The 18388-nt window shown below is 40.0% G+C and overlaps 1 protein-coding gene across 1 annotated transcript in view; it reads right to left on the bottom strand.

The window, feature by feature from the left end:
- Nucleotides 1–18388, bottom strand: part of LOC147665879 (cytochrome P450 4B1-like) — a gene marked incomplete at its 5' end in the record, with an annotated part of 284942 nt that overhangs the window by 215173 nt on the left and 51381 nt on the right. The window contains one exon of the mRNA XM_086949452.1: nucleotides 15423–15467. Within this exon, the coding sequence (XP_086805578.1) occupies nucleotides 15423–15467 (45 nt within the window). The remainder of the gene's footprint in view (nucleotides 1–15422; nucleotides 15468–18388) is intronic.

Here is an 18388-nt window from a genome sequence, read left to right as displayed (position 1 = left end):
GCAGGACACCTAGTAGGGTCCATAGTCTGCAGAAACATGTCGACCGTTAAGATCTAAGTAGTAGTTATTTGTTTTGATCTACTATATACCCGCACTGATTTTTAATTTTGGAAACATAGGCGGTACCTAATAAAGTTTTTCTCTCCTAGTTCTCCAATTTTATATTCCTTCACGCTATTCACACCATCTTTTGTTTACTTACACGCACAGCTTTTTCAGTTATCGTTCTAAGGTTATCAGCCGTACACCTTTAAACACACTAGGGCATCCACTTTACAAATCCCAAGTGGTTGCAGGATTGCCCTCCTCGGTGTGAGGAGGCCCAGATGATGATAAGGGCGGAACCGATCGATAACTGATGGGTACTTTTCTCAAATGTTGAGGTATCCTGTGATATTTATCTCACTCTAGTTTTCCATTTTCTGTCTTTTGAGTGGAGTTTCAGACATTGTCCAGCAGGGAGTACATATAGACCCACAGTTACTCTTGAGGTTGTACACTATTTGTTTGGGGAACGTGACTGTGTGTGGTCTTTAAACTTTCACTTGGACCCTCCTTCTATCTGTTTTGTTATTATACTACTAGAGAGAGCCATCCTTGACAACACTAACCCACTAACCCTCCTCACAACAAACAAACTGACACTTAAAGGAAACCCGATATTCAAGTTGACGAAACAAGCACTTCTCAAGGTAGACCAAAAGTTAGAGACAAGCATCAAAAACTCAATGCGGGTAGCGCTCTGGGCAAACTCCAAAATCAAATACAGAGGCAGGCCCTTAGATATAAAAACATGGAAACGATTAGGCCTCTCTCACCCGGCCCAGCTAGAAGAGAAGGGTATGCCTCTCACGTTCAACAACCTGAGGGAAAAACACGCCCTCCCAGACGTAGAACTATACAACTTTTTGGCTATCAAATCCGCCATCACAAAAGCAGGACTAAGCAAGCCGACTCTCTCAATCTTCCAATTTATGGAAAACTTAAACAAGACAGGTCACCAAGTCTCCCATCTGTACAAAGTCCTGCACCCAGCCTCCACAAAGCTCAACACCAAAAGTATAAACTACTGGGAAACACAGATAGGCTCAAAACTCTCAGAACAAGACGCACACACCATATGGAGGTCCCCGACCAGTAACATGATTTCTCCGGTAATAGCCCAAACAAAATTCTGGCTACTACATCAGGCATATTGGACACCAGCATGACTAGCAAAACTAGGTCTCACAGAAAGCGACTGCTGCTGGAACTGCGAGAAAGAAAAAGGTGACCTAGCCCACCTCATCTTCTATTGCAGCAAGGTCAACACATTCTGGGGGAAGGTATTCGACTTTACTAACAAAGTCCTAGGCTGCACCCTCATACAGGAATTCAGCACCATAGTAACAGCGCACATAAACACAGATGTCACCTCACAGCACAACAGAAACTTGCTTGACTTCCTCCTGACTAGTGCTACAAAAACAGTGCTAGCCAAGTGGAAAAACCCCACCGAAGCCACTTTCAAAGGGTGGCTAAACTGGGTGACATACCTAAGAGGTGCTGACAACACCGCACGCAGAAGCACACCCTGGAGAAAGCCCAACAGAGAAATGTGGTCATCCTTAGATAAATTCCTAGACCCACACAAACCGCCTTGAATAGCTATGGGTAGGCCACACAAGAACGCCACTCACAGTGCACGGTGGTCGATCCACAACAAGCGGCTAAACACTTTTATGTTATATGTTATATGTGATGTTATTTGTTATATGCTCACGCTATATGCGGAACTAAACACAGGGCCGGAAACCAAGCGATCCACCACAACCAAGCCACAATCTTCGCAAACTTAACGGGACACCATAAAGCTACCCAACAACCTATCAAAATCTCTATGTAATCCGAGTATGCGAATGTATCACCGGAGTGTATTAACTGTTATATGTATGTAAATATTCTGTCAAAGAAAATAACAAAAATATTTTGCACAAAAAAAAGAAATAGAGGATTGAAATTTCGAAGCTTGCACCCGCTCTGAAGCTCTGCCTACAAAGGAATGGCTGTGTTGTTTTGAAGTAGCACACAAGCGGCCGAGACTTCGTGGTCAGAGAGGAAGGGTCCGCAAACAAAATGTATCTCCTAATTTAGAACATTGCTCATTCTTCATGTGGCCAAATTCTTGGAAACTTTGAACAAAAATAAAGTAATAAAAACAGCAGCGTTGAGTATAATGAAGAGAGTCACAAAGAATTAGTAAATATTTGAGACTGCATAGAAAATAATATCGCTTATGCATGCTCTGACTTCAGAAATGCTTGAATTATAAGTAGCAAGATGATATTGCTGTGTTAACTGTCGAACATCAATAAATGTTATGGAGACGAAGGGGGCACCTACACAGTAATCACCTAGTGAGTATTTTGACTAGTGTCACACTCATATGTAATTGTAATTGCATTTATATAAGGCTTGCTACCAATCCCCTATTTTAGCTGCCAGCAAAACAAAAGTAAAACAGAAGAGTTGCTAGGTTACAGCCTTATTTTTTTTTAAAACATTGTTTGTACTGGTGGCTGGCATTGCTCTTTGCACCTTAAACCTGGTGTTACTAAGGAGTTCTGCAAGAATCTTCAGTGCATTGGAGTGATACTCTGGTTCTCCAGCTATCGTCAAGGTCTGCCTTTACTACACTATCATTGGTTGTACACTGGTCTGTGAAAACCTTATAAAACAAGCATTGGGATAGCCAATAGGTCTCGCTTTTGGGATCGTATAAGTGCTTAGACATGCAACAGGTGATGTTGTTGCACCAAGGATATTGTTCTGCATAACTAAATACTTATAAGGTTCCAAAGGCGAGACCTATTGGCTATGCCACTGCTTGTTAAGTCTTTCATTGGGACAGCTTTATGTATAGCCCCAGCCTCATGCAATATAAAAATACATACATTTGTACATAAATAGAGAGGCTTTGGTTCAGTCTTTTTTGTACGTTAGTCTCTTTATCTGTCATTCAAATTTTGTTTACATCCACCATAGCATATAGCATGGAGCAATGGGTCTGCCAACTGCAGCCACTGGTTCTCTTGCAAGGCGAGTGACAGTATTTCACATGTGCACAACAACCTAAAAAGATGTGTACATTAGTGCGACAGTTGGTGAGTCCATAGTTTTCTTCAAAAAGTTTTTTTGTCTTTCCATTGTTTAGTCATTCTTGTAAGGTTTATCTATTTTACCATTAATCAAAACCAACAGTAGCTTTTCTTTGTGCCAATAAGACTCGTACTTTCCTGTGATCTGCATTAACACTGAAAATAATATCTGTACATCTTCTGAATACGTCTGCCTGCCAAGGAAGCATTCATATTGGTAAAAGTATATGCAATGGTTCTTTATTATTATAAAATTTATATTGCGAGCATATGGTAGCCATGCTTCATGTGACAGTAGCATGTTTGATTTTTTCCTTTTTTTCGAGGTATTGGACTGTAATAAAAAATAAAACGAAATTTACCCCACACAACAGCTTGACAAAGGGTCAATGTATTTGCTTTACCAATGCGTGTTGTTTCAATGCTTATTACAATTAGGTCTGTGGATCCCATGCCCATTTTCAACCTAGTGTGCATAGGCATAGCGCCCAATTTTGAGTTTAGAGGACGGGTACTGCATCACAAACATGACCTTATTATAAGTTCATTACATCCTACAGTGTTTATAGTAGGCGGGCGAGGCATCTCTCACATTACCCATCTGACAAACTCTTAATCAGACCCTTGATCAAGAAATCTCACCTTTCTGTTTTTTCTTTCAAAACGTGTTAACAGATAAATCAAAATGTTAATATTTTAAGCAAAATTCTGTTAAGAGAAAGAAAATGATTATGAATACGTATTTATCCCGAATTCATAAAGCACCTATATTGTAACTATTTTTCTATTCATGCTGTTACTCATCTCTACGGAATCAAATCATATTGAACTTTATATAGGAACTCAGAACTACCTAGAGATCAATTAGGAAAGCTTTTCTCCACGGTGGTGGAGAAATAGATGTCAAGCTAAAGGATTCGCAGATATCTGCGGTGAATGTTTTACTTTGAAAGGAGGTCAGTAGAATTTTAAAGTCAATGCTGTTGTCTTGGTACCACTGACTGGAGCCTTCACGGCCACAGATCCCCTGTATGGAAGTGTAGAGCCTGCATCTGGGTTCTAAGAATGGTGTTTAATGTGCAAGTGCAGGGGAGAAGGTGCACAAAATGGCTCCCCCCATTTTACGTTGCTTTTCTACAGACATCAAGAGAAGTAGCTGAAAGATGGGTCATGTTGTGGCATAACCACACATCTGCTTCTGTGGCTTTGCATTTTTTAAATGCATGGCGTGATGAGTGAGGGAACACCCAAGAAACGTACAAGATGTTTGCATGGTATCAGATTTAAAAGCAGTGGCGGCCAGCATTGTCTGCAGGTAGTGAGTTGGGTGCGGGCACGCGGGGTGGTGAGTAGGAATGAGGCACAGGAAGCACAGCCAGGATCCACTGACCACTCACAGTGCTGTAATTCAGCATTGTGATTGGTTTTGAATGTCTTGGTTCGACGCTGAACCAGGGAATGGGGGCCAGGGCATGTTCTCCATGCAGGCTGTAATGCATATTGCGAGGGGAATGGGGAAAGTGTGCATGGCTGGTTTGGGTGGTCCAGGAGGGCAGAGCAAACAGTCATTGCACACTTAGGAGTGGGTAAACCACTCCTCCCCTGCCCTGCTCCGAGAGCAGAACAGATCCACCCACCTGTCCGCAAAGAAACATAAAATGATAATAAAGTTATCATTTTATGTTCCCTTTACAGTGCACTGCTTAAAATCAGAAGGCAACAGAAGAAGATAAGAAAACCAGATACCATATATTTTTGAGAGGATACATTTTAGGCAGGTCTCTCATAACCCCTCTTTTCCAGCAAAGCCGGTCTATGAAGTAATTTTTAGGGGGGAATCATAGTCTGGCAATATAAAACACAGAACTGTAAAAAGGCTTTTTCCACCGAGGGGTATCTTGTGGCTTTTGAGCTTTGCTCTCATTGTCTGTGATATCACTTGTAACTGCTAGGTGGTCGCCAGCTGTTATGGATATCTGATTTGTTGTTATTGTTAATTGCCACAGATCTAACCCAATTGTCTACATGCTTTGCATATCCTCTTGTCTCAGTCCATTAACAGTGGTTGTTGTACAGTGGAAAACAAAAACTTCTTATCCCATTGGAGGTAAATGGCCTTTGACCATTGTGTCTATGGCTGAGACAACAGCGCATCGATATCAGAGTGATGCCGGACAATGCCTGCCATTCATCCTTTTGGACTCATAAACGATAACCTACTTGAAAATACTGTAAACATCAGTGGAGCTTACAACAATAGCTACCCATGTTTTGGTTTTTCTGATAGAAGAACAGCATTTTGTCACATTCACCCCTATGGTGTGAGGCGTGCATGATCAAGCGACCTGACAGAAACGTTTTGCTACCAGTTCCCACAATCTTATAGAATCTCGTCCAGTCAACCCAATTCTGCTAATGTCCACTTTATGGTGTATCAGAACAGAACAGGCAAAGGAAAATGCAGCCAAGCTGCAACCAATCACTGGTAGAAATATTATCTCACCACTTACAAAGAGTTTCAACTGGATCCAGTTACAGAACAAGAGCAGGGTTTAGACTGCAAATTGTATCCATGGTGTGGCAGCAATACAACTGCTACCAACTAAATTAAAAACAAAGAGAAAACAACACAAACACCCACTTCCTGTATGAAACTAATATTCACTGGAATAAGCCCAAAGTTCAGCAAATGTTCAAAACCAATAGGAAATCAATTAGATTCAGTAGAAGCCATTTGTAACTGGAATTTGCATCACCCTGGTATGGCCCTGAATTTAAAGGGCTAAAGGTGGAACGCAGAAGGTTTGAGCACCTCTGGAGAGTAGACTATAGCAAGGAGAGTAAAGATGCATACAAAGGGGCTCTGAAACAGTATAAGGAGGCTATTCTTGAAGCAAAACAGGGATATTTTACGGAAAGATTCAAGAGGCAGGAACTTTGCCCAAATAACTTTTTAAATCAGTTACATTTATAGCTAAACCACAGCAGGCTAATACGTTTAAACCTGACCAGGCTTTTTGTAATCAGCTTGCTACCTTCTTTCAGAATAAGGTGCAAGTGCTATATAACAGTCTTGTCAATCCATCAAATATCCTGGCAGTTAACAAGCAATCTGCCTCTGTGGTGGAGACAGTGCAGTCTAGGTTAACTTGTTTTAAACCACTTTCCGCAGATGATGTAATGATTCTCCTTAAATCGATAAAATCTGGGTCACCTAATGACCCTTGTCCCCTTGCTGTTATGCACTTAGCTGACAAGAATAACAGTGAGATACTTACCCCCCTGATTAAACAAGTTTTGGTATCGGGGATGTACCCTGCGGTCTGGAAGAACGCGTGCATTAGGCCAATCCTGAAGAAGACAGCATTAGAGCCCACTGAGTACAAAAACTATCGTCCTATCTCGGGCCTACCCTTTGCAGCTAAGGTTCTCGAAAAGTCGGTCAATAAGACACTGACCGATTATTTAGAGAGCAATAGGCTACTGGATCCTACTCAACATGGTTTTCGACCAAAACACTCTACTGAGTCTGCTTTGATTGCAGCTTCAGAGGGGATCCGGAGAGTAGTGGACTGTGGGGGCAGAGAGACTATTGTTCTCCTCGATCTGTCGGCCACATTCGACAACGTGAGTCACACTGTGTTGATGCGGTGACTACGGGGGGTAGGAATTGAAAATTCGGCCTTGGTCCTCATTTCTTCCTTTTTAGAGGACTGGAAAAAGAGTTTGAGATGGGATGGTTTACAATCTGACAGGTTTAATTTGCCCTGTGGTGTCCCACAGGGATCATCTCTGTCCCCGACGTTGTTCAACGTCTATGTGAAGCCACAGGCCAAGACTTGTCAGGAAACATGGTTTCACTTTTGTGTCGTACGTCGACGACTCACAACTGGTGATATTCCTGTCGGATAGGCTTGAGATAACAGCTGCCAGTTTTCACACTTGTCTAAAGAACATCATGAACTGCATGAGCCTAGGTTTCTTGAAGATCAACAGAGAAAAAACTGAAGTGAAAGAGTTCAGCAATGGGATATCACTCCGGAACAATTCCTGGTGGCCGCCGGAGGCTGGGAAATGTCCTCTTCTCGTCAGGAAGTTCAGGAACCTTGGAGCCATCTTTGACGACAAACTCAATATGTCGGCACAGGTTAACTGTCTAACGTCTGCCAGTTTCTTTCTGGTAAAGGCTCTCTGTAAAATGTTTCCTTTTATCCCCCCAAAACTACAGAAGACGGTAATGGCTCCCCTCTTTCTGTACAAATTGGACTACTGTAACATGCTGTTCCTTGGTATTGATAAAAACCAGATAAGAAAACTGCAATCATTACAGAATGCCCCGGCACGATTCATTTTAAACCTCCCTAAGGGCCATTCTACGTCACAGGGAATAAGGGCACTACACTGGCTCCCCGTCCAGCAGAGAATCAAATTTAAGGCGCTCTGCTTGGTGCACAAGCCACAATATGGAGCTTCAGATGATACCCAGGAAATGTTCTGGCTTTACACTCCCTCGCGAAACCTTTGATCGGCCGGTCTTGGCCTGATATGTACCCCCAAGTTTCGAAGGGCCAGATGGGGGGAAGGTCCCTGTCCAGCTGTGCAGTAAAATTGTGGAATAAACTGCCAGTGGCTCTGAGACTGCAACCTAATCTATTACTCTGCAGGAAAGCTCTGAAAACTCGGTTGTTCACACCCTAGTAGATCTGGCTTAGTCTCTGCCCTTGCGTACACACACCAGCGCCAAGACGCCCAGGCATTCGAGCGCTTAATAAGCCCCATTTCATCATCATCACCATCATCATCATCGTCATCATCATCATCATCATCATCATCAGGTAATGGTATGCTATGGATACTTAATGAGTAATATTAGGCTGTAGCTACAAATAAGGGCTGGATGTATCAAGATACTGGTTGAAATAATTGTCACAAATTTGTTATATGTAAAGTTTTACCTTACATCTTTCTTGTTTCTCTGCCTCTGCTGTTCAGCCATTGTGAGTGGAATGGTAGTGTGAATGTGATGTCATTGGAATGTTTGGTATGCTGTGAGTGGACTGTCAGTTGGATCCTGGGCGGAGCAGCAGAGAGGATGCTTCTTAGTTCTTTCATTCGATTTTCTTCCTATTCTCCTATTCTATTCTGTTTACATTTCTGCTTTCATTAGTTTACTGTTTGTTACGTTTAGCATGTTTTATTCATTCTTTGAGCATGTTTTATTCATTTGTTGATTCTTCTGTTGTTTTTGTTTCAAGTGTAAAGAAGGGGGATATGTTGTATGGTTATTTCTATATTCTCTTTCTTCCACTGCTCTCTAGTCTGTCTGTGTGGAATGTTGTACAGAGAATGTTGGATGGGTGAACAGATTCAGTTGGTGTCTGAAGGCTGAGCTGCCAGGAGGACAGCTCCTGGTTGGGCGTATTTACAAGGACACTTAGGCCCACATGCATCAAGCATTTTTGGAGTCGCAAACGGTGTGATTCCTTAAAATCGGCCGTTTGCGATTCCAAAAATGCTTTTTGGAATGCATCAAGCATTTTTTGAAATCGCATCATTTTTGCGATTTCCAAAAATGCAATTGCTTTTAGGAAATCGCAAATTTGCGATTTCCTAAAAGCAATGCATGATTATTTTTGAAAGTGCGAATTCGCAATTAGAGGGACACATTTACCGAGTAGTTGAACTACTCGGTAAATTTGCAAAAAGTGTCATTAACACTTTTAACGCATTCTAAAAGCATTCATGTTACGGACACACATGTCCTTAGGTCATGTGTGTGTGCAACATGATGCGAAAAATACATTTCAGGGGTGCAGGGGGGGTTCATTTGAACCCCCTTCACCACCCTTGAAATGCAATCAGGATTTGCGATTTTGAAATTGCGAATTCGCAATTCCCATTCATTCCTATGGGCCTTTTGGCCCATAGGAATGAATGGGAATTGCGATTTCGCAATTTCAAAATCGCATTTTTTATGCGATTCGGTAGAAATTGCGATTTCTACCGAATTGCATAAATATTTCAAAAATAATCATGCATAGGCTTTTGCGAATTCTAAATTGCGATTCGCTTTTTATCGCAATTTAGAAGTCGCAAAAGCCGAGATTGATGCATGTGGGCCAATCTGTCCTACTTTACATTCTGGCTTCAACATCATACCTCTGTAACCTTGTATCTCAATAAATACCTACTTATAACCTACCACCTCTGGACCTTCCATCATTGTAACATTGGCGACGATTTGGATTTCAAAACTTGCGTGGATTCTATTTCAAAGAACTAACTTCTACAACAAATTATATATTTTTAAAAGACTTCAACTACTTCAAATGAACCCAAGCTTGTACCTACTCAGCATAATCTGTTGGCAGCCCCAGCCCCACCAGTGACAAAAACATCGTCAGCCTCAACTCGGGCATGCCAATTTGCTACAGAAGCTTGGTGAGTTTATTTACATATTCTAAATTGGCTGTATTTCTTTTTAAATTACCCTCAGCTGCACAAGATTTTCAAGCCTGCCGATTTAAAATTACCACTCTGCTTCACCTGATTATGAAGCCTACTGATTGGAAAGCCAGCAGCGTTTGATTAATAAACCTACTGACAGACTGAAAGTCTGAAGCATATTGATTTTTGGAGCCTGCTGTGTTATTCCCAAACTCCTATGTCCAGTGACATATTTGACATTTTCCATGCCGCCTGAGGTTTATTGATATTTGCTGTGTATTCTGCTTTTAACTTTAGTGCCGTTTAGTGCCAGTCACATTGTGGATGTCCTTGACCTTTTGGCACTACTTGAAGATCTCGGAGTGGCACTCTTACACTGGCAGCTGTTTAAAGACCCAGTGCTGATCAAGCTTTTATCTCTTAATTTAATTTTACAAAGCTCACCTTTATGTCTCTACACGCATTCAATTTTGTTTTCCTGAGCTTTACCCACAGTGCCATTGACTTTTACCCTCAACGGTCGGCATCAGCGTTTGCTTTCAGGAAATTAACATATTTTGTGATGTTACTGACTGTCTGCCTCAGAGTAAAACATTATTTATATTTGCCTTTACGTTATTGTGGATATGCTACAATTTTATTTATTATTCTTCGAACTGTCGACTTTCAAAATTTGAAAAGTAAAGTTCAGCTTGCGCTGCCTCACCTGTGTCTTGGCTCGAGCCTGCCTTTGTTGCTTCGTGACGTCTTCCTATGCAGCTTGCTGTGGACGCTTTTGTGTACGTTTGCACCGCAAGCCATCCTTCAAAATTGTGCAGCGCCATTTTGACATTGATGAAGTCTATGGTCACGCCACTTCACATTTCGTTTTCGTATCCTCATGGAAACCCTCCACAGACAGTTACAAGTCTTGTTGCTGCACGTTTCCTTCGATGCCATCACTGTGAAGCATTTGTTACTGCTGCGAGGAGCTGTTTTTTATTTCACCTTCTTCTCACGATGTTACTTGGACTTAGCAGGCAAGAAACTCTTTTAGTAGACTTTACCATTTCTTCATTCATTTCACCACAAACAAATAAGATATAAGGTGGCTACTTTTAGTATTTTAGTTGTTTTTTTTTTTTTTCTCTTACAGATGACATATTTTTCTTCTCCTGTATATTTATTGACTGTCATGGTGTTCTTCTGACATACTTTAATTCTGTGGCAATGTATTTTCTTGTACTTTTAACACGAAGGTACCAGTGATTTCATTATATTTCTGATGCCAATTTTAGGCTGAATATTTCCTTTTATGATTACCTAGAATATACAGAATTTCTATGTGTTTTATGGATAAATGGTACCAGTCTTTATGTTACGCTAGCTACATTTTAATGACACATTTTTAGTGCAATTTTCTTTTGACGAAGCATGATGCTATTATGATTGATAGTGTTTATTTAAGTAAGTCAAATTTAATGCATACTTTATTAGTGGACATTATTTGTCTACGGTTACCGGTTTAAAATGATACAAATGGTATTTAAGTAATTTAGATTTATGCATACTTTATTAGTGGACATTATTTGTCTACGGTTACCGGTTTAAAGTGATACAAAGGATATTTAAGTAATTCACATTTTATACATGTTTTATGAGTGGACATTATTTGTCTACAGATACCAGTCTAAATGATATTTTCTGACGTCATTCTTTGGATTCAGTACTGTTTTCTGATAATTATTTTAGAGCTCTATTGATATTATTCTCTTCCTTTTGCGCAAAAGTTTTATTATTCCTGTAAATTTCCTGTGCGTAGACGTACGTCACATGGAATTCAGTTGTCATTCTAATAATGATACATAAGTTTTAATTATTTACATGTATTGTTGCATTTGGGTGTATCCCTTCATATTTGTATTTAAAGTTGATGCCAGATTTGCATTCTTTATACACATGATTTCTTATTACTGGCAAATGTGATTCATGATTTTATTTTCCTTCATCGTACTCCTGTTCAATGTTCATATTCTCTTCTCTTATTCTTTTTTTTGTGATGGAGTTTTCTCTTGAATTCTCTTGTTGGGAGAACTTCTCATTTTTTTTTATCTTCTTGGTGCTTATGTTCGTTGGTTACTCTCCACCCTGGTCCGGCCAACTGGTGTGTGTTGATGTGTCCGAGAACTCTTCACTAACTTTTCATTATTTCTATTTTTGTGCTGTGCGCTTTGTTTCTCACATGAACTCTGACTTGAACTTTGTGCTGCACGTTAATTTTAGCTTTAAATATACTCTCCTGCACTTTTCCCATGCATGTGGATTTATACTCTGCCACTTCTTGGGGATCGAGAAAGAGGTGCTCCCATTATTTTCTCAGAAAGGCGGATTTATTTTACATCTTTATTAATACATTTTTTGGTCAACATGCAGCATTTCAATTTTCTGCCTTAGCGTGTGCACACTTACCGTTATTAACTGGTGCCTTTCGTGAGGATTCTTCAGCTGGCATGCGCGCTCTTGATCTCGTGAGGGACTGGCCTCATCTTCCTGACGTCTTTGCAATCAATGTAACAGCGGATTCCCAGCTGCTTGTTCGCATTCTTCACATCGACGGGCCTGGATCCATCCGGCATGAGCCGTCCTGGCGTGCCGCCATCTTGATTGGAGATTTCTCTGACCCAGTTGGTTTACTTCTTCATGAAGCTGGATGATCAGTTAAGTGTTTTATGCGCACTTATTTCTTCTATGTATGCCCTGACAGACTTTGTACTGAGAGACGCTATCCAGCCTACATTGCTGCATATTATGATAATTTGCTGCTTCACTCCAGTGTCTTGTTGCTGATTTCTTATTGGAGTCATCTTGTAAGTACTTTCAGCGCGGTGACGCGCACACCTTCTTCAAAATGTGACTTTCAATTTTATTTCCTTGGAGCCATGTTGTGAAGTATTTCGAGGCATTATTATTTTCTCTACAACCTTATTGCCCTTGGACTAGAGACGCTTTTCACTTTTCCTGGTTACTTCACCTTAAGCGTTGATTTTCAGGTCATACTGGGTACACATTCAACCTGTTTATTTTTGCTCTTTGCATTTTCTTTCCAGTTACTTTTGCTTTTTCATTCTTAATTTTTTTTTTAATGATACAAGTGTTGATGCTCATCTTATTTTACGGTAGTATTGCCATTTTATTCTGATGCATTTGTTAATGTATTTTTGCATGGCATGCAGGTTTTCTACATTTTTTATTCTGTGTTTTAAGTGGAGCATTTCTCCTCTTTCCTCTGTTCTGTACATGATTTTTATTTACAGTGCCCTTATTATATTGTGCGCAGGTTTTGTATGTGGTCTAACTTGAGGCGTGTCTGTATCTTCTTTGCTGTGTAGTTCAGTTCACGCAGATCGCACTTTTCCTGGAGCAATTTTTTTTCTTGTACCTTTGATGTTTTCATTATGATACTTACAGTGCATTTTTCCATTTAGTGCGCAGGTTTTCATATATGGTCAAACTTGAGGCGTGACTGAATTTCTTTGCAGTGTAGTTCAGTTTACCCAGATCGTATTTTCCTGCAGTTTCTTATGTGGTCTAACTTGAGGCATGACTGAACTTCTTTGATATGTAGTTCAGTTTACCCATATTGCATTTTCCTGGAGCGTTTTTTGTTCCTCTGATTCTTTACAAGAGTACTTGATATTTACTGTTTATTGTCAAATTGTACGCAGGTTTATTTATGTGGTCTAATTGAGGTGCTACAGAATTCTCTTTGCTGTCTAGTTCAGTTTCCCAGATCGCACTTTCCCTGCATTTTTCACTTGAGGTCTAATTTTAGGTGTGACTGTACTCTTATCTTTGGTGTGGTACAGTTTACGCAGATCGCAGACCTTTTCTATGTGTCTTTTGGTTGATTTGTTAGGTGTACGTCACCTATTTTCTTTCTTTACTTTCATTTCTTCCTTGTTTCCTTCTTCCTGTTGCTGTGTTCAGTGGTTACTTACTTCTCGCTAGCCTGGCCAGTTGGTGTAGTTGTTGTGGTCACACTCGTGTACTACTTCTTGTTAGTCTTCGTGGTATTATTACTTTTTGCTTATGTCATTTTCCCAGTTTGCTTTTCCGTTCTTTTACTTTTTCCTTCTTTTTGAAACTTCTTACTTCTATTTTCTCTGCTAAGGAAGGAGATGTGTGTCTTATTTGTCATACTGTTCTCACTTTGTACTTTATTACATGTTTTCCTTCATTGCTTAATTTTATGTCACATTTCACCTTGCTTATTTTTAGTATGTTTTTCATACTTATGTGCATTTGCAATCTTTCTACTGCAATTTGTATTGATTATACTGTGATATTATTGCAATGTTGCTATTTACATTTGCTTTCTCTTTGTTCATTTTATAAAGAGGGAAAGTGTGTTATATCTAAGGTTTTACCTTAAAACTTCCCTGTTTCTCTGCCTCTGCTGTTCAGCCAGTGTGAGTGGAATGTTAGTGTGAATGTGATGTCATTGGAATGTTTGGTATGCTGTGAGTGGACTGTCAGTTGGATCCTGGGCTGAGCAGCAGAGAGGATGCTCCTGGTGGGGCTTTGATTACATATACACTAACCATCTAAGAAGAATAAACGTATCATCTGTAACCTATCCAAGTCTTCTGGTATTCCTTACCAGGATGTAACAAATTTGCAACCAGTTTTTTTGTGACCAGTGTTCAATTTTGCAAACCGACCTATATACTAATAGGTTAGTTTACATAATTCTAATTTGGAGTGTATCACAGTCTGACATATCTAATACATTTTCATTAGGCAAGTTGGAAATTGCGACACATTCTGATTGACCACAATTACACAGATGATGGCATGCCTGGGTCATCAGACCACCGTCCCTGTGATTGTCTTTGAAAAAATTGATTTTTTTTTGCTTTTTAAAGCAGCCTGACATCCTGAAATGAAATGGAGTAGATTTTAAAAACAAAAACTGTTTTACTTTTGCAAATGTTTCAATGATAGTTGGCAGGCGTCCTCCGAGCTGCAGTCTAATTTCCTTCTAACTTGCATCCCATGTCACAAACGTGTCCAAAGCGGTCCCCTTTCTTTTGGTGGGCCCCAGTTAAGAAAAAGTGACTTTTGAGTGGTTGCATAAATCTGTTATTGAATCGCAATATAGACAACATACCCTTCCAAGTTGCCATTCTGTATCTGTTCGCAATCTCATTTTAGGAGTCAATAAAACTTTATCACCTCCTAAAACTTGTACATGGGATATAATTTTTTCCAGTTGTAAACTCCGAAATTGAATGTTTGTGACTGCAAATAAGTTTAATACATCTGGTACCAAATGCGCTAGAAATAAAGTAGTAGGCGGCAGTGAACTGGAGATTTTTCTTCAAACAATGCACACCCTCGAGCTGAGATATCCCTCGACTTGTACTGAATATCAGCAGTAGCTGTGTGGATCAGTCTCAGCAGCACCTGCCTTTACATACTTTCTCTTTCATCATGCCTTTGATATGAAAATCACTACCTGCAGGACATCACTTAAATAGCAATTCCTATGAAACCTCGGTGTGTCCTTTACAAGTCAAGTCACATGAGTACATTAGATCTTCCAAAGAGTGCTGCCAATCACATCATAGGAGAAACATGTAATAGTTTAATGGAACAGCATTCTTAAAAATTAGAATACTCTGAAAATCACACATCGGCAATAAAGCACACAATTATTTAGTTAAAGTTCCCCAAATATTTCTAGACATCCATCCATTAATTTATAGCCTATGGCTATGTACAATGTACCAAAGCATAATGTTGCAATTTCCTGCCACAGTATTTCAGAAAGGAGTTTTGAATAATTTCCATACATACCAATCCAAGGAACGAAGAAATTGTACACCATTGCAGCCTTGGGATCTAGGAAAATAATATAAAATAGCAAGGAGAGTAAGAATTGGCTAACAGGTACACGTTTTTCATAAATAAAATATATAATGGAAAAATAGGTGTATATTCATAACGTTTTTTTATGGAACAATTGTAAAAACAATTTGTATTGTTTAACTGTGCAATCTGTTGACAGTGACTACTGACTTGAGGTAATGGAATGGCATTATACTGCCATGTTAAAGCCCCATTCACTGTCATTTCTGTTCATGTTTAACAATTTTGGTAAACTTATCACATTCAAATTGCTGCATGCGACAAGTTTTAGAGTAGAAAACAACAAAACTATTGTTCTAGAGGAAAATAAATGTAAACAAGTGATGCAACAAATTGTTTGCATTTTATTGTAGAATGGATAGGTTAAGCATAGATGCGCGTGTCCAAAAATATGATGTCCTATTTTAAACTATGAAAATATTTTATACTGTATTTCTTTTGTTTTACGTGAAACTTGTAATGGTTTAAAGGTGAAGCTTAAGTATTCCTGATGTGCTAAAGTCTTATTGACTGGATGGCTATCAATGAGTGAGCACGCTTTGGGATTTCTTTATCCTCCAATGGCGCAAGCACAGCTGTAATTTTGTTAACATATTGCCTCAAGACTTCAAATGAGGTTGGAAGCTCCCACAATTCATTTATTTATTAGGACTCCATACTGCACCATACATAGTCACTGTATTGGTCCATGTTTGTAGACAATTCAATCCGAAGCCTTTGATCTAGTGAATCTTCCTGAGCTGCTCTAAGTTTGTGACAGAATTTGACAAAATATCCTTGTCTTGTATATTTCTGCCTCACAAGTCCAAATTCCATCCTGATTTGTGCAGGCGCGGCATTCCGGGGTAGTCGGAAAAGCTGCCTGTAGGTGTCAAGGTTTAGCTTCTCAAGCCTTTCATTCTCACAGCTGCAAAGTGCTTCACATTCATAGGCTATGGTGGGTTATAGATTCATTCTGATGGCCTCAAGTTAGGGTAGGAGCAAGGTGCCTCCAATCTTCTTCTGAAGCGATAGAAAAGCAGCAGTGAGAGACTCTGCATTCACATCCATTTTTTCCTTATGTCATAAAAAAAACTGCTGTTTTTGTCAATTATCATTCCCAGGTACTTGTAAGCTTGCTCTTGAGTTAGTTTGTAGTTATTTAAATACCAGGGTCCCGCATTCTTAATTCTTTTGCTGAACGTTAACACCTATGTGTTAGCGAGGTTAATGTCCAGGTTATGTGCAAGGGTGTAGGTACATATTTCGACCTACAGCCTTTGTAGGCCGACCTTTGTTCTACTGAGAAGAAATATATTGTCAGCATATAACATACCTTATAACGGTTACTGTCTAGTTTGGGTGCATTAGCATTTGCCTGATCCAAGGCTTCTGTGTGGTCCTCCAGAAAGAGGTTGAGCGGCGCTGGGACTGACACGCATGGCTGTTTAAAGCCTGGATCTTACGGCAGACAATCATTCCATCTTCTATTATTTATCCTAATCCATGTGGGGATGTAGAGTTATTGAAAAGCTCTCAACAGCTTCTTTGAGATCTCCCAAGCAGCAAGTTTGGATCAGAGTTGTATCCTATGTACACGATCAAAAGCGGCTTTCAAATCCACAAAACAGGAAAGTAAATTTTGAGTTTCTGATCTTTCTTATAGTCAATACTAGTACTGTCAAATTGGTCACAGTGCCCTTCCCATGGTGAAAGCCGGTCTGGTTGTATGGAATTATCTTTCGGTCTTCCTCCCTACTGTTCAAATGGCAGAGTAGAAGCCCAACTTAATAATTGGCCTCATTATTTAACAAAGCGACCACGTGGTAATTTGAGGGATTGCTATTCTTTCTGCCTTTAAAGAACGAGTGAATGAACGCATCAAGCCAAGAGTTTGAAATCTGATTGGAGGTAAAACAGTAATTATACAGTGGGACTAGATAGTTTGCCCATTTCTCCCAGCTTGATTTGAAGAGAGCATTGGGAAGACCACTAGGTCCTGGAGCTCCATCTTATTCACTTTTAATTATCAGCTTCTCGATCTCTCGTATGGGAGATTTTTCCATCTGAGCCATTCATGCCCTGCGCCGATGGAGAAATAGTTATGTCATGCATGGAATTGTTATCACAGACTCTTTTACTCGGATATTATAGTGAGCAACTAGTGGTGTTGTTAGAAGTGAATGGGCCTCTTTCCAATTTGTTAACAGTCCTCCAGAATTGGCTTAGAGGCTTACTTTTTAAAACGTAGAGTATTCATTTACACTGGCTTGTCCGTGTACCCCTTCTTGGCTGCCTATATGGCTTTTCTGTACCCCTGTCTGAGCCGTATACATTGCTCTAGCTGTGCTGTGTCATCTGGGTGCTTCCTTAGTGGTTCATGCTGTTTTTTGCTGTTCTTATATCTTGTGTAAACCATTATGATTTTTGTTTCTTTTGACCTTGTTGGCATCCTTTCTGGCACAGTTATTTAACAGCTTGGCAACAAATGAATCCCAGTCTTGCACTGGGTTACTGTCCTGTGATATTTTTGAAGCAACTAAGGGGGCACATGGCTCAATTAAGTCTTTTGAGATATGGCCTTTCCATTGCAGCCTTCTCATTTTTTCAGTGGTAACTGGATACTGGAGTGTTGCAGATTTTGAGTACAGGCTGGTCATTGACCTTAGGTTAACTGGGGACAGTGGCATGCTTCATGCCTACAACTCAAATGGGATTTGTGGGCTCCACCGCACCTTCTACAGGTGAATCATTCAATGTTAGAGGTAGACCTTTAAACATCGAAAAAGGGTTTAGTATGATATGTGTGTGCTGCAGCTTGGCTTACAGCTGTTCCTTGTTTTTAAAATCAAATCTCTCAATGCGTGATGAAAACCCGCACTGCAAAGCCACATGCAACATTCAGCTTTACGCCA

The sequence above is a fragment of the Lissotriton vulgaris genome, unplaced genomic scaffold (assembly GCF_964263255.1).
Source record: "Lissotriton vulgaris unplaced genomic scaffold, aLisVul1.2 SCAFFOLD_1979, whole genome shotgun sequence".
Lineage (NCBI taxonomy): Eukaryota > Metazoa > Chordata > Amphibia > Caudata > Salamandridae > Lissotriton > Lissotriton vulgaris.
This window is presented reverse-complemented; position numbering and strand designations above follow the sequence as displayed.